A 26,988-nucleotide genomic window follows, 5' to 3' on the forward strand; every position below is an offset into this window, starting at 1 on the left:
CTCCTCTGCTCTGCTACACCTGTCTTTCTTGCTCTACTGCAGCCGTGCCGCCTATCCATGTTGCTCAAGATCTGATTTACCAGACAAGCAATTTGCAGATCCACCTCACCAGGTGAGTACAAACATATTTACGGCTCCTATCACACATTAATATCATTTTTTTGTTGCAGTCTTTCGCAATGTTTAGGTTTACAATTTTAACACAGTCCCATCGTCTTACCTTACTGCCACTACTGAGAAATCCCACATCACGTTCCCCTAGGCTATCCATGCTACTGTTCTGTGTTTCCTCCTGTGTAGCCCCCAAATCTTGCATCCTCTTCAGCGGAACATTGGCTGGCGGCGGTTGTCCAAACCGAATATTCTTTCCCAATTGTTGCTAAAGTGTAATATAATGTAGAATAAATGTAATAGAAATATTTACAATCAGCTCACTAATATGGAAATAATGCAAATGGAGCCAAACAGCTTCCTGGTGGCAGCTTAGTGTCCGTTCATGCTGTAGTGGTATGTCCACAAGACTACAACTACCACAGACATGACTGTGCTCAGTCCGATTAGGGATTTAGAACTATTTCAATTTTTCCTAGCAAATAATTGATCGACATTATTCTTTTTGGTTCTTTGAAAACACTGAAAGAGGATGTGTTCCCTTTCCTGATGTGTTTGGTTTAGTAACTACTTTCATTCCCTATGTAATAACAATTCTGGAGCATCTATTCTTATGACTCTATGTTGTGCCATTCCTTTATTATTCCTGCTAGAAGTTATAAATGAACCGCTAGCAGTTTGCAATGAAGGTCCAGATGGGGGTTACCAGTTAGAGGTGTGTCCTTGAATAATGTCAGACTGTGCAGGGACACACCCCCAACTGGTAACACCCAGAATTGTTATTACAAGATGGATGCAAGTAGTTGACCGTTCCTCTTTAGCATTTCACTGTAGAAGAAAATGACATTTTTGGAATAGTTTACACTGAGTTTCTGCCCTTACCTGGAGAGACTTCACTTTCCCCACACTGTGGTCTTGTGGTGTAGCCTGAGATTCTTGCTCATCTTCAACCTGCCCATCCGGTATGAATATACTGTCATGAGAAAAGGCTCTTGTTCCCATGCTATTGGTGAGGAACCTGAAACAGGTACATGAAAACGGCGTTGCCATATGGTGCAAAAACCCTCTGACATTCAAAGCATGTAGACATGTGCATCTTTTCAGGGCTTCTGCTTACAATACTACAATCCTGAAGGACACCCCATACCATCTTACTGTCCATATCTTATGTGTTCAATCCATATTGCTGAATTAGAGAAGTAAATGGGCAATTTTTTTTACAAATATATTAACTAGAAACCAGTTAACCACAGAATTATAATTTAGTGTACATTTTAGCTCCTGGTAGATCAGCAATGTGGCAGCATCTCAGCAGTGTGCCCATGGCAAATCAATGTCTTCTCATCATTAGGGCGTTAGCTTCATTGAGACACATTTGACCTAAATTCCTTAAACACTGGGTTTAGTGTGAGCACTAAGGAGTTGTTCACACACTGCAGACATGTTACTCCCCCCCCCCCCCCCCCCCAAAGTAAGTGATGACCCATTGCTAGGATATGCCCCCACTTACTAATTATTGGGGATCTGACTGCCAGGACCCTCACTATCTATAGAATAGCATTCGATTGGACATAACATAAAAGAGTCCTCTACTTAAAGGGCTATTCCAGGATTTTAATATTGATGGCCTATACTCAGGATAGGCCATCAAGGTCCAACACCCCACATCAGCCGTTCCTGAGCCGTTCTGGTGGCAGAACTGCACATCTACATCTAGCGATAAGCCGTCTACAGGAAAATCCTGGAATAGTCCTAAAAAGCCTGAGATATGTGCGTCAGATGTATAGTAGCTACAGATTGAGCCAGCGCTGGTCTCTGATGGATTTCAGAAAGAACAGAGCCAAAACTAAAAGCTGCTGAAAATTTTGAATTTTTAAGACCAATCCGAAAATTATTTTTAACCCAAGATAAATACAATAATAAAAAAAAGGTGTCCATATCCTTTAAGTATTGAAATTTATGAAGCAGTTGCCTTTCGGTTTATGTGGATTATTTTTAAAAAATAAACTAGAAAATGTTGTTCAAAGATGGACATACCCTTTAAGAAACAATGAAGCAATCTTAATGGTTCTCCAAAACTAAAAGGATTTTAAACAGAAAATGTCACTACTCCATAATCCAACAAATGAGAGTTTATGCCTAGCAATGACTGGAAATGACAATTCTTGCTTTGCCCACAGCAATCGGTTACAGTTCCACTGACATGTTACACAATGAAATGAACCATCTGATACATTGAAGAGCAATGCAACTTGTTTTGTGTCCATTGTTTTTATAAGGGGTTGCAACAGAGTAGAAATACAAAACTGCTTTCCTCCAGTCTTGTCCATGGCCATGGCAGGTCAACCCATTTACATCAATGTGGCTGTACTGCAATATCAAGCACAGCCTATACACACTAGTGGTGCTGCTTCTGAAAGAAAGCAGTCCTGTTCTTCTTTTCTCATACAGGCATGATTCAGGCAGATTAGTAGATGTATAGACACCTGTTAACAATCTCAAACTGGTGGCTGTCCAGCTATTATGAAACTTCAACTTCCAGCATGCTGCAAGCTGTAATCTGACAACTGGAGAGTCACGCATTGGAGACTATTGCTATAGGGGAGACAGAACTTTATGGCATGTAAGGTCTTGATGATGCATGTATATATAGAGTTTAAGGAGGACCTGTCCCATCTCCATACATGTTTTAGTACCTACTTGTATTCCCCATGTAGTAGAAATTCTGGAGCATCTATTCTTATGATTCTATGATCTGCCACTCCTTTATTATGCCTACTATTATTTAGTTGCAAACAGTCTGCAATAAAAGTCCAACTGGATGTTGCCAGTTGATGGGGGTAGGTGTCCCTGCATGGTCTGACACTGGCAGCACTGATTGGATAATGTTAGACTGTGAAGGGGCACCCCCCCAACTGGTAACACCCAGCTGGACCTTTACTGGAAACTTCTGGCAATTCATCAATAACTTCTGGAAGGAATAATAGAGGAATGACACAACATAGTCATAAGAATAGATGCCCCAGAATAGTTATTACATGGGGAATGCAGGAAGTTGCTATTACAGACATATCAGGAGAGGGACCAGGTCCTCTTTAATGGATTTGTCTCACAATACTTACAAATGGTTTATTTTAGTGTTTATAGATCCTAGAGTGTATACTATTATCACATATAGAAAATCATCATTGGTTGCCCTTGTATAGCACTTGAACCAGACTCCACTAGGAAAGGTATTACCCTTCCACAATTCTGTTTCCAGAAAACGTCTTTCTCACAATCCTAAGTCACTAATGATTTACCATCTCCAAATGACTATTTCATATTGTTATTTCTTGCAGTGTTTTATTATTCGCTGTTACGTGCCTTCAGCTTCCGGTAATTCTGATATTTCTTTAATGCTGCGACTTATATGGGCTAAATCAACAGGCTATTACCGGCAGCTACTACAGCAATCAGCCGTTCACCATCTCTGAGAACACAATGTGTAAAAATACACGGCTAATACAATGCAAAGTACCTGTGTAGCAAGGAGTAATTAACATTTGGCAGGTATGTATTATGTCTCCTTATTATATCTACTGAATGCAGCCTTTCTTGTCCTGGTAAATGTTTTCAGCAATATTTTTCGATGCGTACACTGAGCAGGAAAAGGAATAGCACGAAATCTGTCATTATACCAATGCTAAATGACTTCTAGAAGAGAAAAGGTTAGGAAGATATTTAAAGAGGACCTTTCACCGATCCTGTCATTGTGAACTAAGTATCATGACATATACAGCGGCGCCCAGGGATCTCACTGCACTTACTATTATCCCTGGGCGCCGCTCCATTCTCCCGTTATGTCCTCCGGTATGTTCGGGGACTTGGGTTATAGTAGGCGGAGTCTGCCCTTGTTCTGCTCATAGCCTGGGAGAAAAAAACCTCCCAGTCTGTGAGCTCTGCGCTGCGATTGGCCAGCGCTACAGCCGAGGAGAAGGAGACGCCCAGCAGAACAAGGGCAGACTCCGCCTACTATAACCAAGTCCCCTAAGTCTCCGCCTACTATAACCAAGTCCCCGAACATACCGGAGGACATAATGGGAGAACGGAGCGGCGCCCAGGGATAACAGTAAGTGCAGTGAGATCCCTGGGCGCCGTTGTATATGTCATGATACTTAGTTCACAATGTCAGGATCGGTGAAAGGTCCTCTTTAAGCATAAATAGCTACAGTCGTGACTAGGAAGTACTAGTCAGGCAAAAAGGAATAGTAAGTGTGACTAGTTAATTTCGTCAGTTATTTTCGGCACTAGAGATGTCAATGCCACCAGGCGAATGTACAGATTTAGGCTCCATTCACACGTCCGCAATTTCATTCCGCAAATTGCGAACCCATTCATTTCAGGCAAAAAAAATAGAACATGTCCTATTCTTGTCCGCAATTGCGGACAAGAACAGGCATATTCTAATAGTGCCGGCAATGTGCGGTCCGCAAAATGTGGAACGCACATTGCCGCTTTCCGTGTTTTGCGGATCCGCAAAACACATTGCGGACGTGTGAATGGAGCCTTAATAGGCCTTATTCACACTTCCATTTTTTTTTTTCGTTTTGCAGGCCGTTTTTTGCGTTCCGTATACGGTCCATATACGGAACCATTCATTTCAATGGTCCCGCAAAAAAAACGGAATGTACTCCGTATGCATTCCGTTTCCGTATTTCCATTTTTCCGTTCCGTTGAAAGATAGAACATGTCCTATTATTGCCCGCAAATCACGTTCCGTGGCTCCATTCAAGTCAATGGGTCCGCAAAAAAACGGAACACATACGGAAATGCATCCGTATGTCTTCTGTATACGTTCCATTTTTGCGGAACCATCTATTGAAAATGTTATGCCCAGCCTAATTTTTTCTATGTAATTACTGTATACTGTATATGCCATACGGAAAAACCGAACGGAAACGGAAACACAACGGAAAAAAAAAAACGGAACAACGGATCCGTGAAAAACGGACCGCAAAACACTGAAAAAGCCCTACGGTAGTGTGAAAGAGGCCTAAACCTAAAGTCAAATGTAAATTATGTGGTAACTCACCTTTTATTAGGTGAAAGTAAACATATGTGTATACAGGTGAAACTCGGAAAATTTGAATATCGTGCAAAGTTTGTTTATTTCAGTAATGCAACTTAAAAGGTGAAACTAACATACGAGAGACTCATTACATGCAAAGCGAGATATTTCAAGCCTTTATTTGTTATAATTTGGATGATTATGGCTTACAGCTTATGAAACCCCAAAGTCACAATCTCAGGTCCCCTTTGCTCAGGGGGTATGGATTAATTAGCTGACTAGAGTGTGACACTTTGAGCCTAGAATATTGAACCTTTTCACAAAATTCTAATTTTAAGCTGCATTAATGCAATTCCTTTTTATTTGCATTACTGAAATAAATGGACTTTTGCACGATATTCGAATTTTTCGAGTTTCACCTGTACATCGCTAGCATACACGGATTCTTTAGATTTATGACACACTACAAGATCTAAAGAGTCTTCTATAGACATAGTCGGGCACCAGGTCTCTGAGATAACATCAATTTAGAGACCATAAAACTTTCACACCCCTTATCTGTAAGATAATTAAGGACTCATTCTCAAGATCTTTTATATATTGTTCTGTTATTTTTCAAATATCCATTCATTCCCCATGTCTCTGTTCTTATTGTATATATTGCTGTTTCTTCATATAGCTGATGAAGGGACTGGTGATGTCTCGAAAGCTCGCTATGTAACATCATTACTTCTATTTTTGTTAGCCATTAAAAGGTATCAAACCTGCAATACTCTTATTTAGTTTCTTTTAATGATAGCACTCAACTAGTTTTCTATTGGCTAACACAGTACCAGACCTTTTCCCTTTTCTCATCACCTATTGTGAATGGTGGATTTTGTGTTATCTCTACAGAGGTTTCAGAAACTGCAGTAAAAACATTGCATCAGTCAATGTACACGGCTGGCATAGCTCTTCATGGGATAATTAAAAAGTTATTTCCTACATAATATTAATTCAATCCACTATGTTAGAATAGAAAGCATAATAAAAAATATATTAGCTACAACTGAGAATAGTAAAAGCCCTAAGGTGTAAACAAAAGAAAATATTTGGTCAGGCAAATGATCGCTCATTCCTGATCATTGCTGCCCCATGTAAGGGTGTCATCTGTGTGCTTTATGCATCTGTAAGTCAGTTCTGAAAAACGATAGTACATTGTCCTATACTTGCCCGCAAAATGTGGACCACAGACCCACTGAAGTCAACAGGTCCGCAAAAAATGCGGCTGTGACACAGATCTGTAGACCTGGATCCGCAATTTGCGGACTGCAAAAGACAGACGGTCGTGTGCCTATATATTTTCTCCCTGTTTATATGGCTGTAAGTGAACAAAGAAAATCACTGAAAAAAATTCAAAACAAGGCTACATTTATAAAGTCATGGAAAATAATGCACTAAAACAATAGATGTTTAGTCCATATATTATGTTTGCATCTATTGTTTCAGTGCATTCTTTTCCGTGACTTTGTAAGTGAACAAAGCCAGTACTGAATGTATGAAATCGATCACTGGCAGGGATGATATTCATTAGTAAAGGGTATATATGGGAGCACGATAGCATTTACATATCATAGTATTATTTTGGAGGAGTACTACGAGCTGTTTCCGCAATACCGGGTACTACATCCAAGGTGCAGTCACTTGGAGACTAGGAAATGGCGTCTCTGTATTTTATATACAGTAAGTTATTGATTTGTGTTGGATTACATCACCTCTGTATCCTGTTCGAGTGAAGATCAAATATTTATATGGCCACATATACTAAAAGATAAAAAAGCTCTTAGTCACACTAGTTGTACTCTTTTTGCTTGTCGCCTTATTTCAGCACTTGCTTTATGGCGATATATGGTACATTGATTGATTATTGCTAATGCATGTCACACCAGGGTGGAGAACATCCTCTAATATCTCAGAGGTAACTAGATAAAGAATGTTCTCATAGAAGGTGTGTGACTAGAAAGCCCCAATGCTTGCCAGCTATGGGCGGGTACCACTCACATACGACACAAGAAACCTGCACTGATTCATTCCCATTGATTTTTTTCAGATTATTTCTACCTCTTTATTCTCGTGTAATAAAGAGCATCATGAGCGAATGGACCCCTACTCCAAATACCTGCCATACTGTTCTTTCATATCTATGTGAGTCAGTTATCTCTTTAAATATTGTACAACATTCGATAAACTCACTTATCCCAAACTTACAATGTTACCGCTGAAGGGGAAGGTCTGGCCCAGGGGCGGACTGGGAACTTAAAGTGGACCTGAAAAAAAAATACTAAACGTGGCTCCATTTTGTAGTTGGGCCCAAATTGATGGAAGGTAGGGCCAGCAATACCATATTGTGGCACATTATACCACCCCAACAGAGCCAAATACCACAGTCCATCACAAAATACATCCCCCAAAAACATCCACTGTCCGGCTGTGAGAAGGGCCCAGACGGCCCCCTTGGGCATCAGCCCACCGGGACATTTCCCTGTAAGGTCTATGTCCAATCCGCCCCTGGTCTGGCCCCTACGCTGCATTGTATTAGTTGTATTTAAAGGGGTTGTCCCATGACATAGGATAAGAGATAACTGTCTGTTGGGGGGGGGGGGGTGTCGATTCTCAGCAATCACCGGAAATGGAGCCGGGGTTGCCCTGTTTGAATGGGGCAGCCACTCCATTCAACTCTATGAAGCTGCCAGAGGTGGCCAAGCGCTTGTACTTGGTTATCTTCCATCAGGAGAAGTGCTGCAGTAACCAGCTGCACCCAGTACACAGAGGTGTGATCGTTGGGGGGCCCGAAATCATTGCAGGTCTCAAAAGGATAGGCCAGCAATGTATAAATCTCCGAGAACCCCTTTAAAGGCCCATGCACCCTGCTGTATTATGGAATCATGTACTATGGGTCTATATTGTACCTCCAGTCTTAGGCCATATGCACATGACCATTAGATGTTTTGCGGTCCGCAAATTGCAGACCCGCAAAACTGGGATACCAGCCACGTGAATTCTGCATTTTGTAGAACAGAGCGTCTGACCCCTAATAGAACAGTCCTATCCTTGTCCGTAATGCGAACAATAATAGGACATGTTCGGCCGCGCGGACATACGGACACTAATTGCACAGAATTATTTCTGTTTGTTTTTTTGCGGCCCCATTAAAGTGAATTCTTCCGCATACGGGCCGCAAAAAAAGGGGACAAGTCACAGATGAATTTTAGTAACTTATCTCGCCATGTCCTATTCAGCAGAGTACAGTCCCATTCTCCTGATATGCAAATGAGACTTTACTGATCGGACCAGATTTTAGGATTTGTGAAATAAATGCTCCTCAGGATGACTGTGAGAAGGTCCACATGGTGTTTGCAAATGCCAGGAGCTGGCTTAGTTTATAAAAGGTTGAAATGTAATCAAATTGGAGACTGCAATGCTCAGGAAAAGGGCGACATAATAAATTATCTACTGTCATTTTTGGTTGCTTGCCAAGCAATCTCTGTTAAAAAGCTAAACTAATACAGGGTAATTACTCAAGTAATGATAAGAGATTGATTTGTTCTGAAAATCAGGAATACGTAATTATGCTTATGCCGCAGCCTTGTTTCTATGACAATGCACAGTATCCTCCTAATTAGCAATATGTGCCAATGCTGGGGTCTAATGAGGAATGTGAATCCTAGAAGGTATTAGAGAATAACAACACGTGTGTAACAAAGTAGTCCAATTCATTTTACTAAATAAAATATGAGAGAATGGCATAAATGCCTTGTTCTCCAGTTACCTGCACTTTTCCTCCCCCTTTTCCTAACGTAAGAGTCACTCTGAATTCTATGATGAATTTGTCTTGAGAAACCAGGAAGGACTTAAAGGGGTTCACCAGGAATTAAAAAAAATGAAAATACTTAAATATTATTTTATAATAAATATATTCACAAATACCTTTCATTACTTAAAATGGCTTGTTTTGTCTAGGGAGCAATCATTAGGAGAAATAAAATGGCCACCGTGCTATCAGTCCACACAAAACCTGTCCTAATCACACAGCAGGACAAGTTACTTCACCACAATGAGCCATAGTGCTGCCTCATCCTCGCCTCTGCTTGTCAGAAATCATGATCCTGAATACAGGTGAATCTCTGTGGGAATGGAGAAGATGAGGAGACATGAGAGGAGGGTGAGGTGTGGCTAATGAGCAGCAGCACTTGTTTACAGTCTCCATCACTACAGCCCCACATTACCACAGCCTGTCCTTTCCGTCCTCTCTGTACTTCATGTCTCCTCATGAACTAAATTTCCCAGAGATTCAGCTAAAGTTCTTATTATCTGTATTCAGGATCATAATACCTGACAAGTAGAGAGGAGGAGGAGACAGCTCTTTACCTCAGTGTTGTAAAGTAACTTGTCCTCATGTGTGATCAGGACAGGTTTTGTGTGAACTAATGGGACAGCGGCCATTTTGTTTCTCCTAATCATTGCTCCCCAGACAAAACGAGCCATTATACACTGAACAAAAATATAAACGCAACACTCGGTTTTGCTCTCATTTTGTATGAGCTGAACTCAAAGATCTGAAACGTTTTCTACATACACAAAAGACCCATTACTCTCAAATATTGTTCACAAATCTGTCTAAATCTGTGTTAGTGAGAACTTCTCCTTTGCCGAGATAATCCATCCCACCTCACAGGTGTGGCATATCAAGGTGCTTATTAGACAGCATGAATATTGCACAGGTGTGCCTTAGACTGCCCACAATAAAAGTCCACTCTGAAATGTGCAGTTTGATCACACAGCACAATGCCACAGATGTCACGTTTAAGGGAGCGTGCAATTGGCATGCTGACTGCAGGAATGTCTACCAGAGCTGTTGCCCGTACAATGACTGTTCATTTCTCTACCATAAGCCGTCTCCAAAGGCGTTTCAGAGAATTTGGCAGTACATCCAACCGGCCTCACAAAAGCAGACCACATGTAACCACACCAGCCCAGGACCTCCACATCCAGCATGTTTACCTCCATGATAGTCTGAGACCAGCCACCCGGACAGCTGCAGCAACAATGGGTTTACATAACCAAAGAATTTCTGCACAAACTGTCAGAAACCGTCTCAGGGAAGCTCATCTGCATGCTCGTCGTCCTCATCGGGGTCTGGACCTGACTGCAGTTCGTCGTGGTAACCGACTTGAGTAGGCAAATGCTCACATTCGATGGCATCTTGCACATTGGAGAGGCTTTCGTCGTGTGGGTGAGCGGTTTGCTGACGTCAACGTTGTGGATCGAGTGGCCAATGGTGGCGGTGGGGTTATGGTATGGGCAGGCGTATGTTATGGACAACAAACACAGGTGCATTTTATTGATGGCATTTTGAATGCACAGAGATACCGTGACGAGATCCTGAGGCCCATTGTTGTGCCATTCATCCACGACCATCACCTCATGTTGCAGTATGATAATGCACGGCCCCATATTGCAAGGATCTGTACACAATTCCTGGAAGCTGAAAACATCCCAGTTCTTGCATGGCCAGCATACTCACCGGGCATGTCACCCATTGAGCATGTTTGGGATGCTCTGGATTGGCGTATATGACAGCGTGTTATAGTTCCTGCCAATATTCTGCAACTTCGCACAGCTATTGAAGAGGAGTGGACCAACATTCCACAGGCCACAATCAACAACCTGATCAACTCTATGCGACAGAGATGTGTTGCACTGCGTGAGGCAAATGGTAGCCACACCAGATATTGACTGGTTTTCTGACCCCTTCCCCCCTTACAAAAAGTAAGGCAAAACTGTGCACATTTCAGAGTGGACTTTCATTGTGGGAAGTCTAAGGCACACCTGTGCAATATTCATGCTGTCTAATCAGCACCTTGATATGCCACACCTGTGAGGTGGGATGGATTATCTCGGCAAAGGAGAAGTACTCACTAACACAGATTTAGACAGATTTGTGAACAATATTTGAGAGTAATGGGTCTTTCGTGTATGTAGAAAATTTTTCAGATCTTTGAGTTCAGCTCATGCAAAATGGGAGCAAAACTGAAAGTGTTGAGTTTATATTTTTTTTGTGTGTATATAATGAAAGGTATTTGAGAATATATTTATAATAAAGTAATATTTAAGTATTTTAATTTTCTTAATTCCCGGAGAACCCCTTTAAGCTCACTGAGATATCCGATAATAATAATCTTTAGGCCAGGTTCACATCACCGTTTAGTTTTCCGTTCTTCTGATCCATCAAAGAAAACAAAAGAATGGATCCTTTATTTTGAGCATCCGTTGTGCTCACTTTACAACTGTTTTTGTCAGTTCCATCTGAGAGCCGTTATTTTAGACGGGAGAAAAAGTCCTTCTCTAATGGAAATGACAAAAACTAATGCAAAATGAGCACAATGGATGCTAAAAATAAAGGATCCATTTCTTTGTTTTTGTTTATTTCTGTTCTTCTGATGGATCAGAAAAATGGAAAACTAAACGGTGATGTGAACCTGGCCTAAAGACTAGGACAATAGAAATGAGGGCCCTGCCCACGAGAGTTTACAATCAGATTACATCATCCCATAGAAGACTATGGAGGGGGAGTGAGACAAACATCTCAACTCAAGTGATTTATTAACATCTATACCGCTCAGTGCTTCTCTATATGGTGAGTCTCACTGAAAGAAAGCTAGGCGGCAGAATCTCCTGTTTTTTCTCTGTGTAGTCTATGGGAAACATCACAGCAGCTAGTCTGCACCTACCAGCTCAGAGTAAAGTTGCAAAAAATTCCAGATACAAGTCATACAATGGCCAGATATAGTGCCATCATTTATCTATACATACATCGCAGCTTATTTTGCAAAGTTATCTGAAAGTGTAGGTACGTATGCTTTAAATAGTTGTCTAACCACTGTAAATTATGTCCATGTGCCCTGTTAGGGCATATACACATTACACATCACAGATAGGGGTCCCCTGGTTAGAACTGCCTATCTATGTGGCATAATAAGGAGCCATTCAATTAAATGTCTGGCATGTAAAGCTATATTGTATTGCTGGATGTAGTGTCTACTGGTGGCAACAGCTGGGGGTTAGGCTTCTTTTCAGAAGCCAGCCCCTTTAACCACCTCCAGACCGCCTAACGCAGATTCGCGTTCCGGAGGTGGCAGCGCTGCGCACAATCACGCATATACGCGTCATCTCGCGAGACGCGAGATTTCCTGTGAACACGCGCACACAGGCGCGCGCGCTCACAGGAACGGAAGGTAAGAGAGTTGATCTCCAGCCTGCCAGCGGCGATCGTTCGCTGGCAGGCTGGAGATGTGTTTTTTTTAACCCCTAACAGGTATATTAGACGCTGTTTTGATAACAGCGTCTAATATACCTGCTACCTGGTCCTCTGGTGGTCCCCTTTGTTTGGATCGACCACCAGAGGACACAGGTAGCTCAGTAATATGTTGCACCAAGCACCACTACACTACACCCCCCCCCCTGTCACTTATTAACCCCTTATTCACCCTTGATCACCCCTGATCACCCCATATAGACTCCCTGATCACCCCCCTGTCATTGATCACCCCCCCTGTCATTGATAACCCCCTGTAAGGCTGCATTCAGAGGTCCGTATGAATTTAAGGATCCACTGATAGATGGATCGGATCCGCAAAACACATACGGACGTCTGAATCCAGCCTTACAGGGGAGTGATCAATGACGGAGGTGATCACCCCATATAGACTCCCTGATCACCCCCCTGTCATTGATAACCCCCTGTAAGGCTCCATTCAGAGGTCCGTATGAATTTTACGGATCCACTGATAGATGGATCGGATCCGCAAAACACATACGGACGTCTGAATGCAGCCTTACAGGGGAGTGATCAATGACGGAGGTGATCACCCCATATAGACTCCCTGATCACCCCCCTGTCATTGATAACCCCCTGTAAAGCTCCATTCAGATGTCCGCATGATTTTTACGGATCCACTGATAGATAGATCGGATCCGCAAAATGCATACGGACGTCTGAATGGAGCCTTACAGGGGCGTGATCAATGACTGTGGTGATCACCCCATATAGACTCCCTGATCACCCCCCTGTCATTGATTACCCCCCTGTCATTGATCAACCCCCTGTAAAGCTCCATTCAGATGTCCGCATGATTTTTACGGATCCACTGATAGATGGATCGGATCCGCAAAACACATACAGGCGTCTCCCTGGAGCCTTCCAGGGGGGGTGATCACCCCATATAGACTCCCTGATCACCCCCATGTCATTGATCACCCCCCCCTGTCATTGATCACCCCCCTGTCAGGCTGCATTCAGATGTCCGTATGATTTTTACGGATCCACGGATACATGGATCGGATCCGCAAAACACATACGGACATCTGAATGGAGCCTTACAGGGGGGTGATCAATGACAGGGGGGTGATCACCCCATATAGACTCTCTGATCACCCCCCTGTCATTGATCACCCCCCCTGTCATTGATCACCCCCCTGTCATTGATCACCCCTCTGTAAGGCTCCATTCAGACATTTTTTTGGCCCAAGTTAGCGGAATTTTTTTTTTTTTTTCTTACGAAGTCTCATATTCCACTAACTTGTGTCAAAAAATAAAATCTCACATGAACTCACCATACCCCTCACGGAATCCAAATGCGTAAAATTTTTTAGACATTTATATTCCAGACTTCTTCTCACGCTTTAAGGCCCCTAGAATGCCAGGGCAGTATAAATACCCCACATGTGACCCCATTTCGGAAAGAAGACACCCCCAGGTATTCCGTGAGGGGCATATTGAGTCCATGAAAGATTGAAATTTTTGTCCCAAGTTAGCGGAAAGGGAGACTTTGTGAGAAAAAAATAAAAAATATCAATTTCCGCTAACTTGTGCCAAAAAAAAAAAAATTCGATGAACTCGCCATGCCCCTCATTGAATACCTTGGGGTGTCTTCTTTCCAAAATGGGGTCACATGTGGGGTATTTATACTGCCCTGGCATTCTAGGGGCCCCAAAGCGTGAGAAGAAGTCTGGTATCCAAATGTCTAAAAATGCCCTCCTAAAAGGAATTTGGGCACCTTTGCGCATCTAGGCTGCAAAAAAGTGTCACACATCTGGTATCGCCGTACTCAGGAGAAGTTGGGGAATGTGTTTTGGGGTGTCATTTTACATATACCCATGCTGGGTGAGAGAAATATCTTGGTCAAATGCCAACTTTGTATAAAAAAATGGGAAAAGTTGTCTTTTGCCAAGATATTTCTCTCACCCAGCATGGGTATATGTAAAATGACACCCCAAAACACATTCCCCAACTTCTCCTGAATACGGCGATACCACATGTGTGACACTTTTTTGCAGCCTAGGTGGGCAAAGGGGCCCATATTCCAAAGAGCACCTTTAGGATTTCACAGGTCATTTACCTACTTACCACACATTAGGGCGCCTGGAAAATGCCAGGGCAGTATAACTACCCCACAATTGTCCCCATTTTGGAAAGAAGACACCCCAAGGTATTCCGTGAGGGGCATGGCGAGTTCCTAGAATTTTTTATTTTTTGTCACAAGTTAGTGGAAAATGATGATTTTTTTTTTTTTTTTCTTACAAAGTCTCATATTCCACTAACTTGTGACAAAAAATAAAAACTTCCATGAACTCACTATGCCCATCAGCGAATACCTTGGGGTGTCTTCTTTCCAAAATGGGGTCACTTGTGGGGTAGTTATACTGCCCTGGCATTCTAGGGGCCCAAATGTGTGGTAAGGAGTTTGAAATCAAATTCTGTAAAAAATGACCAGTGAAATCCGAAAGGTGCTCTTTGGAATATGGGCCCCTTTGCCCACCTAGGCTGCAAAAAAGTGTCACACATCTGGTATCTCCGTATTCAGGAGAAGTTGGGGAATGTGTTTTGGGGTGTCATTTTACATATACCCATGCTGGGTGAGAGAAATATCTTGGCAAAAGACAACTTTTCCCATTTTTTTTATACAAAGTTGGCATTTGACCAAGATATTTATCTCACCCAGCATGGGTATATGTAAAATGACACCCCAAAACACATTCCCCAACTTCTCCTGAATACGGAGATACCAGATGTGTGACACTTTTTTGCAGCCTAGGTGGGCAAAGGGGCCCATATTCCAAAGAGCACCTTTCGGATTTCACCAGCCATTTTTTACAGAATTTGATTTCAAACTCCTTACCACACATTTGGGCCCCTAGAATGCCAGGGCAGTATAACTACCCCACAAGTGACCCCATTTTGGAAAGAAGACATCCCAAGGTATTCGCTGATGGGCATAGTGAGTTCATGGAAGTTTTTATTTTTTGTCACAAGTTAGTGGAAAATGATGATTTATTTTTTTTTTCTTACAAAGTCTCATATTCCACTAACTTGTGACAAAAAATAAAAACTTCCATGAACTCACTATGCCCATCAGCGAATACCTTGGGGTGTCTTCTTTCCAAAATGGGGTCACTTGTGGGGTAGTTATACTGCCCTGGCATTCTAGGGGCCCAAATGTGTGGTAAGGAGTTTGAAATCAAATTCTGTAAAAAATGACCAGTGAAATCCGAAAGGTGCTCTTTGGAATATGGGCCCCTTTGCCCACCTAGGCTGCAAAAAAGTGTCACACATCTGGTATCTCCGTATTCAGGAGAAGTTGGGGAATGTGTTTTGGGGTGTCATTTTACATATACTCATGCTGGGTGAGAGAAATATCTTGGCAAAAGACAACTTTTACCATTTTTTTATACAAAGTTGTCTTTTGCCAAGATATTTCTCTCACCCAGCATGGGTATATGTAAAATGACACCCCAAAACACATTCCCCAACTTCTCCTGAATACGGAGATACCAGATGTGTGACACTTTTTTGCAGCCTAGGTGGGCAAAGGGGCCCACATTCCAAAGAGCACCTTTCGGATTTCACCAGCCATTTTTTACAGAATTTGATTTCAAACTCCTTACCACACATTTGGGCCCCTAGAATGCCAGGGCAGTATAACTACCCCACAAATGACCCCATTTTGGAAAGAAGACATCCCAAGGTATTCGCTGATGGGCATAGTGAGTTCATGGAAGTTTTTATTTTTTGTCACAAGTTAGTGGAATATGAGACTTTGTAAGAAAAAAAAAAGAAAATCATCATTTTCCGCTAACTTGTGACAAAAAATAAAAAGTTCTATGAACTCACTATGCCCATCAGCGAATACCTTAGGGTGTCTACTTTCCGAAATGGGGTCATTTGTGGGGTGTTTGTACTGTCTGGCCATTGTAGAACCTCAGGAAACATGACAGGTGCTCAGAAAGTCAGAGCTGCTTCAAAAAGCAGAAATTCACATTTTTGTACCATAGTTTGTAAACGCTATAACTTTTACCCAAACCATTTTTTTTTTTTACCCAAACATTTTTTTTTTATCAAAGACATGTAGAACAATAAATTTAGAGCAAAATTTATATATGGATCTCGTTTTTTTTGCAAAATTTTACAACTGAAAGTGAAAAATGTCATTTTTTTGCAAAAAAATCGTTAAATTTCGATTAATAACAAAAAAAGTAAAAATGTCAGCAGCAATGAAATACCACCAAATGAAAGCTCTATTAGTGAGAAGAAAAGGAGGTAAAATTCATTTGGGTGGTAAGTTGCATGACCGAGCAATAAATGGTGAAAGTAGTGTAGGTCAGAAGTGTAAAAAGTGGCCTGGTCTTTCAGGGTGTTTAAGCCCTGGGGGCTGAGGTGGTTAAAGGGGTTGTCCTGGTTCAGAGCTGAACCCAGACATACCCCCATTTTCACCCCTCCAGCCCCCCGATGCTCTCTCTTGCCCTGTGCTAGATCTCGCAGGGAAAGGGCTTTTTTGTTTATGTTTTTAACACTACTAGATGGAGGCTTCCGCCCAGCAGTGTATTCAGTGACGTCACCAGCTTTGACGGGTGGGCTTTAGCGCTGCCCTAGCTGTTTTACAGGCTAGGGCAGCACTAAAGCCCGCCCATTAGTCCTGGTGATGTCACCGGGCTCACTGCTAGGCAGAAACCTCAGCTTAGTAATGTTAAAACCATAAACAAAAAAAGGCCTGCACGATCCTGCACAATGCGCTCCTTTGCCAGAATTGGGCAAAGGAGCGCATTGGAGCATGAAATGCTCGTAGCAGGGGGGCTGCCTGGGTGAAAATGGGGGTATGTCCAGGTTCAGCTCTGAACCCGGACAACCCCTTTAATAACCCAGGCCATATTTTTTTTTTTTTACATTTTTCTATATAAGCTGTCTGATTCTATTATTTTATACTATACATTTGACTGCATCCAATATATCCAATTTAAGGAACTGTTTACTCTTCTTACATCTTCAATAATTCTTCAGGAGTCAAGAGAGGCTGTAGGAACAGCTGGAATCTAGGTTAAGAGGCATATTGTGCATGTGAATATAGCTGCATAATAATACACATCATTATGTAACCAATGAAGAACTTGATTATCCTTGGGGCTTTCTAAATTCTGATCATTACACCTGCTCTTCATAATGTGATTTGTATTATGTCAGTAGAAGAAAATATTGAAATTCCATAAACCATAGAATCAGCACACATAGCAAAAGCATAGCAAATGTGCCTGTAGAATACTTGGGGTGGTAACCTCTGTGCTTGAAATGACAAGTGGCATCCCTTCTTCCAATCTATGGACTGCAGAGCAGAAGTCACAGTCAAGGACCCATGTCGCCTGACAAACAATTAATAGACATTATTCATGTCACAAGCAGATGCCATAGGAATCGTATAAAAGCCCAATTGTTAAAAGGGTATTTTATCAACTTACATTTAGGGCATTTCGGAGAACAGGGCCCCCTTTGGGCCACAGACAACATTCCTGTTTTCATAACTTCTGCCATAGATATGGGCACCACAAGCTGCTTTCTGTAGCACATTGGGGGTCATAAGACCCCTGTTCTCTTAACTTTCAGACTTTTACGTTATATCCTACAGATATGTTACATGTTTTAAAAGAAGTCACCAAAGAATCTCAGTCCTTTCATTGTTCTCCTCACACCCACAGTGTTGTCACCCATCTTTCCTTTTGCACCAGTATGAGAAGCTGCACCCCACTACTGCTATTAAGTACCATCGAGGAGCCAGGGAGACCTGACCGACTATTCCAATGGGTGACCTAATAGTGAGCATATTTTTCCAACATACAGATATATTAAATGGGTGACTGACTAGAGGGGGACTCGCAGATTTACATTTGCAGAACGTGTTTTTTCTTTCAAGAAAACTTGTGACTAATTTACTTGCAGGATTTTTGATACTATTTAAAGAGGTTTTTCCAGGAGTTTCATGTTGATGGCCTATTCTCAAGTTAAGACATCAGTATCTGATCCGTGGTGGTACAACACCGGGCATGCCTGCCGATCAGCTATTTGAAGAGGCCGCAGCACTCTGGGCTCCTCACCAAGCACAGTACTGTATATTGTAGGCCCATTCACTTGAATAGGACTGAGCTGCAGATAGACCATGTGACCAATGAACGTGACGTATTTGGCCTAGGAAGAGGCTGTAGCACTCAACAGAGCACCACGGCTAAACAGTGAGGGTATCGGGAGTCAAAACCCCAGCAATCAGATACTGATGACCTATCATGAGGATAGGCCATCAATATTAAACTCCTGGAAAACTAGACTATAATGGGGTCCGTTAGGTTTCGGCTCAGAAGAAGATTTTTGAAGCGGAGACAAAAGTCCTGCATGCACAACTTTTGTCTCCGCTCCAAAATCTTCTTCTGAGCGGAAACCTAACTGACCCCATTATAGTTTATGGGGCCCGTGGGCTCTGTTCGGCTCAGTTATGTGCCAAATCCGTCCTTTTCCTGCCCCTAAACGGGGCAGGAGAACCAAAAGGCTGAACAGTGATGTGAACGAAGCCTTAGACATAAAGTTTATAGCCTCGTGTGGCTGAGAAAGTGAAACTTTTAACTAATTAGTTACAGTACAATTTCAAATGGTATATGTGAAACTTAACAGAGTATTCCAGCGTTCAGATCAGCTCCCATTCACTTGATGCAGATTTTGATGCAGATTTAGCGTGGAAATGCAGTGAAATCTGAGCCAAAATTCATGTCGAAAATCTGCATCAAATGCATTAATGTGTGCAGGTAGCCTGAAACTGGTGACAGACTCCTTATCATACAAAAATAGTGCAGAATATATATGGACTATACATATATATAATATATATTATATATATAGGTGAGGGGGCACCCTTCTAGTTAACACTATCACACCCCTAACCAGTGGCATAGCTAGAAATGACTGGGCCCCACAGCAATTTTTTGAATGGGGCCCCCCTCCCCCAGTAATTTTTTCACAACCCCTTCCTATCATGCCGCCCCCATTCCTGTGGCTAGTATAGATCGCTCTCTCAGACCAGGCCCGGCAGCTGTTCCATCCGTTTCCTACACTGTCTATACAGTCACTGTATATAATTTCATTGTGTAATACTGTTGAGGGGGCCCTGACAAAATCTTTTAGTCCTCCTCCACCCGGATGGGCCCCTTCTAGGTCAGGGCCCCAAAGCAGCCGCTTCTCCTGCTTCTCCTATAGTTACACCCCTGCCCCTAACCATTGGAGACAAGAGGACTTGGCGCTTTCTTGCCCCCGTTTTCTCTTAATGAGCATGTGGAGAAGGGATCCCTCCCAGATTCTGACCAGCCATTATAATAAGAAAATGGGGCAACCTAAGTTGGGCCCACTCTCTTTTCATGGGCTCCATAGTTGCATGGACTGTCTCTATGGAACTTATGCCCTTGGGACGATATGCATCACATCATATAATAAATAGGGTTAGGCAAACATCTATGTTCTACTAGTTAGTTAAAGGGGTTATGCCATGATGATGATGTAAAAAATGAAAATCAGACATCATATACTGCATGACACAATCTCTTTCTAACAAATCTAGAACCAGCCCCGTACCTCACATGGATCCAGAGATCTCCCCGTTCATTGCTCCAATTACTCTACTAGATTTATTAGTCCCTACTATTATTATCATTATTTTATTTTGTATTTATTATTCTTGATCTTGACATTTTATCAGCTTCTGGATAATATTATGAGATAATATTACTCAAGTCTATATGATTTGCTGATTTATGCACTTATTTTGTTGACATATCGTCAAAATGCAGAATATGATGGATTTGGTCCATATTTCTGAATATTATAAAAACGTACAGACAGGTGCTTTACCACAGTGACTGAAATTAAAATGCTGCAGGCACAAAATTGCAGATACACACTGTCAGCACTAATGTATTTATGGATACAGACTTTACAATGTAGTACTGAAATTTCTAGGGTGCTATAATATAAGCATTTCATTTTGATCAGCGTTTCCATTGAGCATAACTGCTTTCGGTCAGTGGTAAATACAGCAATTTCTACCCAGGTTATTATGTATGGCATTTGGCAGTTCTGCATATCCAGTTATGCATGTGCTTTTATTCCCAGGGGAGATAAACCATTGCCAGAAATGTCTGACAGCAACTTTTTCCCTTCTCCCCAACAGAACACCTGCATGGTGGATCAGGAGGAATGAGTGTCAGCCGAATGAGTGTTTGGCCAGCAGCTATATAACTGGTATGGCTAGCTTTAAGGGGTTGTCCCACGAAAAATATTCCATAGTTTTCAAACCAGCACCTGGATCTGAATAATTTTGTAATTGCATGTAATTGAAAATTTTGTATAGCTGCTCAGCTATTCCATAAAATGTGTCTGTATAGCGCCACCTGCTGTTTATTGTACATCTCATTTCTTTGACCTGCTCACTGAGAAGGCCGCACATGCCCAGTTTCATTCTTCAACTGCCTCCTGAGCTGTGATAGGCAGAGCATGGACACGCCCCCTTATCTGCAGCACAGAAGACACTCCTCTTAAGCTGTCAGCTTGATATAAATCTAGCAGAGCAATGAATGAGGAGATCTCTGGATCCATGTGAGGTACAGGGCTGGTTCTAGCTTTGTTAGAAAGAGATTGTCATGTACTGTATAATGTCTGAATTTCATCTTTTTACATTACCCATGGGATAACCTCTTTAAGTGTAGGAACCCATCTGAAAGAATTCACTATGTGTGATAGATGAATAGACACAATTGATCACGATGTGCGTTGAAAGTCTCATAATATTAGATATTACAAATTGCTGTAGTGTAATGTTATACATGATTTAACATATTCATATATACCTTGAGCTGACAGTGTACTTCAGCATTGTAATTGTGTATATTTCCATCACTAGGCCAGGGTCGGATTAGCCCACCATAGGATCTTTCAGTGGGCCAAGCTCTAATAAAGCAGGGCCCCTAAGGTCTAGCAGAAGATCGTTTTATTTGGAGCTGACTGTGGAAGAAGATCAGACATAATATATGCAGCTGCACAGGGGTCCAGCACCATCTTATCAAGACAACCCCCAATGTATCCTGATGTCTACTTTTTTGGATGTAAAGGACTGGTACCTGTTGTCATAGCTGTTACGGGCAGATTAAAATCTGCACTAAACAACTTGCTAGAAAGGAGCTCTATGATAAACAGAATTAGCTGTTACATACAGAGGGCCCACAAACTTTTCACAGGGGCCCTTTCCAGTCTATGAGGGCAGGCCTTCAGAATCATCTCCACCGGTGGGCCTAAGGAATTTCAATCCGAAGCTGAACTAGGCTCTATACTAATTTTCTTCCCATTGACTTATCGATGTGGTCTGTCGGGTGGTGGCCGCTTTTACATAATATCACAGATCAGATAAAGATAAATGGGTTTAATTAAAGGCAATGTGTCACCTATTTTTTTTTTCTGCCAGTTAAAATCAGATAGAGACACAGACTCCATTTTTCTAATCTGTTTTCATTTTCGGATCGATTTTGTATTCTATTTCCCGAACAGAGTTATGAGGGCTGCCATCATGCCTGAGCTGTGATATAGGCCATAGATACAACAGACTGGAGGGGACTCATTGACTTCTATGGGAGAGTTTTCTAGGCATGCTCTGTGACCTGTGCAGAGGTCAGGAGGGGGTAGATAAGTTGTGATATCACCTATTGTATATAAATATATATATAGTGATCTGTACAGACCAAAAAGTGTTAGCTATTATTAGGTTTAGCGGCATATCAATGTGTTGGTGTACGGATTTCACTGGGTCAGGAGTGAGCGCTGTACAGGCAGGAGCACACATCACTGCTCTTGCCCGTACCAGCTCACCATGCTAAAAGCTCTGCATGGCACATTAGCGGAGTGAGCGCAGGTCGAGCAGAGACGTACTATGTATACTCCTGCCTCCACTCTTCTAAAAGCCTACCAGGAGGCAGAAGCTCACATAGCAGATTGCTGCTCCTGCCTGCGCTCACTACGCTAAAGCTTGGCACAACTCATTAATGATGTGCTATGCAGAGCTTTATGACAGCGGAGCAGCGATGTGTGTTCTCCAGCCTGCACAGCGCCCAGTGAGGCCCCAGTTAGATCCGTACACCGCTGGCGCTGTAGGGAGTGTACAGATTCCAAAGCACGATAGCCAGGTGCCTATTTTGCAAGAAGAACTTAAATCAAATAAAGTATATTACAAATATTCTTTTTATCACATGTACAATGGATTTTATTAAGTTTTATGTAAAAGTTTAGATACACATTAATGCTCTGTTCTCATTTGCATTGCACCAGAGGCTACATCATGTTTGACATGAAAAATTAAGTATTCCGTCATTATTATTCCCTCTGAAATAACAAACACCATGACAGAAACCCAATGAAACCATTAAAAGTCAGCAGGGTCTGTCAGATGCCATGGAATGTTTAATGGAAGTTTGAACAGAACCTAACATGCATCAGTGCAAAGAAGTACAGAAAAATGCACAGGCAATACTGGCAAATCATATAGACCAGGGGTCTCCAAACCCCGGCCCGCGGGCCACATCCGGCCCGATTGTGCGTTCGATCCGGCTCGCCCGCAGCTGGCAGGTTGCAGGAACCAAATCCGCACAACCGCCCAGGGGCGTAACGATCGCGGTCGCAGAGGATGCGACCGCGACCGGGCCCGGCGGTGGGGGGGGCCCGCAGCTCCGTCGCCCCATCGCAAGTAATTTTAACATTTTTATGTAAATGGCTGGTCGCTTGGGCCCCCGGCCTCTGTGAGTAGTTGCGCCGCCCCACCAACCCCAGCCCTGCCTCCATCCATTCGGGCTCCGCCTCCACCCATTCAGGCCTGGTGGCGCTGTGATATCGCGCCAGCCAGGTCTCGCGGGATCACACAACGCACGCTGGAAGACAGGATTGTGGGCTGCAAGCAAGAGCAAGAAGGCGGGAGCGGAGCAGTCTGACGAGGTAAGTATTTTTTTTTTAAATGTGCACACCACCACTGCCTGGCTATAACTCACAGGGGGGCACCTGGCATGGAACTAAATGTCAGGCAAGAAATCCTCCACAGGGGACCAATGGGGAACAAAAATATATTTCAATAAGAAAAAAAGGCAAAAAAAATGGAAAAAAAATTAAACAGATAACAGAGGGGGCAAAAATGCAATATATACACACAGGGGATAAATGATTATGGAATATATACAGAGGGGGCAAAATGGATATATACAGGGCCCCTCTATTTATATCCATTTTGCCCCCTCTGTATATATTCCATTTTCCCCTCTTTATCGATATTCCACTTTCCCCACCTGTGGAGCAAAATTGTATATATCTTATTTTGCCCCCTCTCACATTGTATATATTCTGAGTGAGAGGGGGCAAAATAAAAATATATTCTGAGTGAGAGGGGGCAAAATAAAATGTATTGTGAGTGAGAGGGGGCAAAATAAAATGTATTGTGAGTGAGAGGGGGCAAAATAAAATGTATTCTGAGTGAGAGGGGGCAAAATAAAATGTATTGTGAGTGAGAGGGGGCAAAATAAAATGTATTCTGAGTGAGAGGGGGCAAAATAAAATGTATTCTGAGTTTGCTGACATTGCTGTTCTGATGGGGACATTGCTGTGCTGATGGGGACACCGCTGATGGGGACATTGCTGTGCTGATGGGGACACCGCTGATGGGGACATTGCTGTGCTGATGGGGACAACGCTGATAGGGACACGGGTGTCCCCATCAATGGTGTCCCCATCAGTGGTGTCCCCATCAGCACAGCAATGTCCCCAACAGCAGCGTCCCCATCAGTGGTGTCCCCATCAGCACAGCAATGTCCCCAACAGCAGCGTCCCCATCAGTGGGTGTCCCCATGATGGGAATATTGTTTTTCTGATGGGAATATTGTTTTTTTGATGGGAATATTTTTTTTTTTATGGTAATATATTGCTTTTCTGATGGGGACATTGCTATTCTGATTTGGCCATTGCTGTTCTGATGGGGACACCGCTGATAGGGACACGGGTGTCCCCATCAATGGTGTCCCCATCAGCCGCGTCCCCAACAGCAGTGTCCCCATCAGTGGTGGCCCCTATCAGCTGCTAATGGGGACTCCGCTGATGGGGACATTGCTGTTCTGATGGGGACATCGTTGATGGGGACATTGCTGTGCTTAAGGGTGACACGGCTGATGGGGACATTGCTGTGCTGATGCTGACATTGCTGTGCTGATGCTGACATTGCTGTGCTGATGGGGACATTGCTGTGCTGATGGGGACATTGCTGTGCTGATGCTGACATTGCTGTGCTGATGCTGACATTGCTGTGCTGATGCTGACATTGCTGTGCTGATGGGGACATTGCTGTGCTGATGGGGACATTGCTGTGCTGATGGGGACATTGCTGTGCTGATGGGGACATTGCTGTGCTGATGGGGACATTGCTGTGCTGATGGGGACATTGCTGTGCTGATGGGGACATTGCTGTGCTGATGGGGACATTTTTGTGCTGATGGGGACACCGCTGATAGGGACACGGGTGTCTTTGCGTTGTTTTGCTAAAGTTTTTTCTCTTTTGTTCTCAGTCATATCATGCTGATTACAAAAACGATCCATGTAAAATATATACATTTAATTTAATACATAACTGATTTTTTTTTCCGGCCCCCGAATACTTGTAAAATCTTCAATGTGGCCCTCCTGTTGAAAAGTTTGGAGACCCCTGATATAGACCAATATATGGGACACTATACTTCAACGCGCTTCCAGGTAACTGGTAACCTGTATTTTTCCCTTACCTGTTCTTTCCTTTCCTTTTCCCCCTCCCTCCCTCCTTCCCTACTCTTTCCATGTTTGTCATATTTTATTTGTCCATGTATCAATGACTTTATTTCTTTTGATATAGATATATGCATATTATTTTTCAAAAATGTAAAGAAATGTTTTCGTTTGCTCATTTGGAGTGATGTAACTCCACAGAATATATCTTTGAAATACCCTTAAAAATAAAAAATTTACATATACTTCAACGCTCTTCATCCAGGGGACCAATGGTGACCTTTTTCATTGAGGGTCTCCACATTTATGGGATTTTTTCTTATTGAAGAATGCCATGGCATGTAAAATTTGGTGGAATTTGGGACAGAGACTCCAATCAGTCAATTCAGTGCCAAGGTTCACAGAGCCTAAGGCTACTTTCACACTCGTGTTTGGTGCAGATCCGTCATGGATCTGCACAGACGGATCCGCACCGATAATACAACCGCATGCATCCGTTCAGAACGGATCCGTTTGTATTATCTTTAACATAGCCAAAACGGATCCGTCTTGAAGACCATTAAAAGTCAATGGAGGACAAATCCGTTTTCTATTGTGCCAGGTTGTGTCAGTAAAAACGTATCCGTCCCCATTGACTTACATTGTGTGTCAGGACGGATCCGTTTGCCTCCGCATCGTCAGGCGGACTTCAAAACGCTGCAAGCAGCATTTTGGTGTCCGCCTCCAGAGCATAACGGAGGCAAACTGATGCATTCTGAGCGGATCCTTTTCCATTCAGAAAGCATTAGGGCAAAACTGATCCGTTTTGGACCGCTTGTGAGAGCCCTGAACGGATCTAAATGGAAACCAAATTGCCAGTGTGAAAGTAGCCCTTGTACCGGTTGAACTGATGAACATACATCTTTTTCATCATTCAGTCATGTTACTAACCTTATCCACAAGAGAGTTCTGTAATTTAAAGTTTGTTTTTTTGGAGTATTGGATTGTGGGGATTAATATCTCCTTGGTGGCCCTATTTCAACTTTTTACTGTGTATTCAATTACCCCTTAATTCCACATTTTTGTTCCCTGTACTGCCTACTTTTACCTGTGCTTAAAATAGGGTTGCTAGGCATGGTCCTCTATCTGTTGAAGGACGGAGGACGCAGTGTGCACTTCTCCCTGTCCCTGCGCTTGGCAGACGCTCCCTCACTCAGCAGAGCTGGAGAAGTAGAGTTGAAGCAGCGCAGACCAGGGAAGGGAGATCTGCCGTCTGCTCAGTGTATAAATGAAAGCAACATGTGGTAAGAGGACCCCTTTGTGCTGCAGGAGATTAACCCTTTAGGGGGAGGGCTCTGGTTACTGACACTTTTGGGGGGCCATTGTTACTGGCTAGTGAGGGCAGGCGGGATTAGCCTCAGGGTGAGGGCAGTGGCGGCCATCTTAACTGAATAGTGAGATTGCAGTTTTATGCAGACTGGTTGCTAAGGACTGAATCTTATATAAATATGGGGTAAGTCAGTCTAATAGTAACTGATTCTGGAATATCGTGTTATTAGTAACTACATATATTAAAATTTAAATTAGGGTCTAAATGTGACAGTTATCCTTTAAGTAAATTAAATGAACTATAGACAATGAAATATTATAGATTATTGGCTAGTCGTAT

At 42.7% G+C, this 26,988-nt stretch overlaps 1 protein-coding gene and 1 long non-coding RNA gene across 3 annotated transcripts in view; one reads left to right on the forward strand and one right to left on the reverse strand.

The window, feature by feature from the left end:
- On the forward strand, positions 1 to 23,085 carry LOC120990196. Of its 2 annotated transcripts, XR_005776382.1 has the most exons (4): positions 1 to 112; positions 3,541 to 3,663; positions 22,106 to 22,223; positions 22,880 to 23,085. It is a non-coding gene; the product is annotated as an uncharacterized LOC120990196 (long non-coding RNA). The 2 variants fall into 2 exon arrangements; XR_005776383.1 differs by lacking the exon at positions 22,880 to 23,085 and having other exon boundaries at positions 22,106 to 22,241.
- Positions 1 to 26,988, reverse strand: part of CRACD (capping protein inhibiting regulator of actin dynamics) — a 47,270-nt gene that overhangs the window by 19,290 nt on the left and 992 nt on the right. The window contains exons 2-3 of the mRNA XM_040418818.1: positions 994 to 1,129; positions 221 to 379 (exon numbers count right to left, since the gene is read on the reverse strand). Of these exons, the coding sequence (XP_040274752.1) occupies positions 221 to 379; positions 994 to 1,113 (279 nt within the window). The 5' untranslated portion in view covers positions 1,114 to 1,129. The remainder of the gene's footprint in view (positions 1 to 220; positions 380 to 993; positions 1,130 to 26,988) is intronic.

This window comes from Bufo bufo, chromosome 2, assembly GCF_905171765.1.
Source record: "Bufo bufo chromosome 2, aBufBuf1.1, whole genome shotgun sequence".
In the NCBI taxonomy this organism is placed as follows: Eukaryota; Metazoa; Chordata; class Amphibia; order Anura; family Bufonidae; genus Bufo; species Bufo bufo.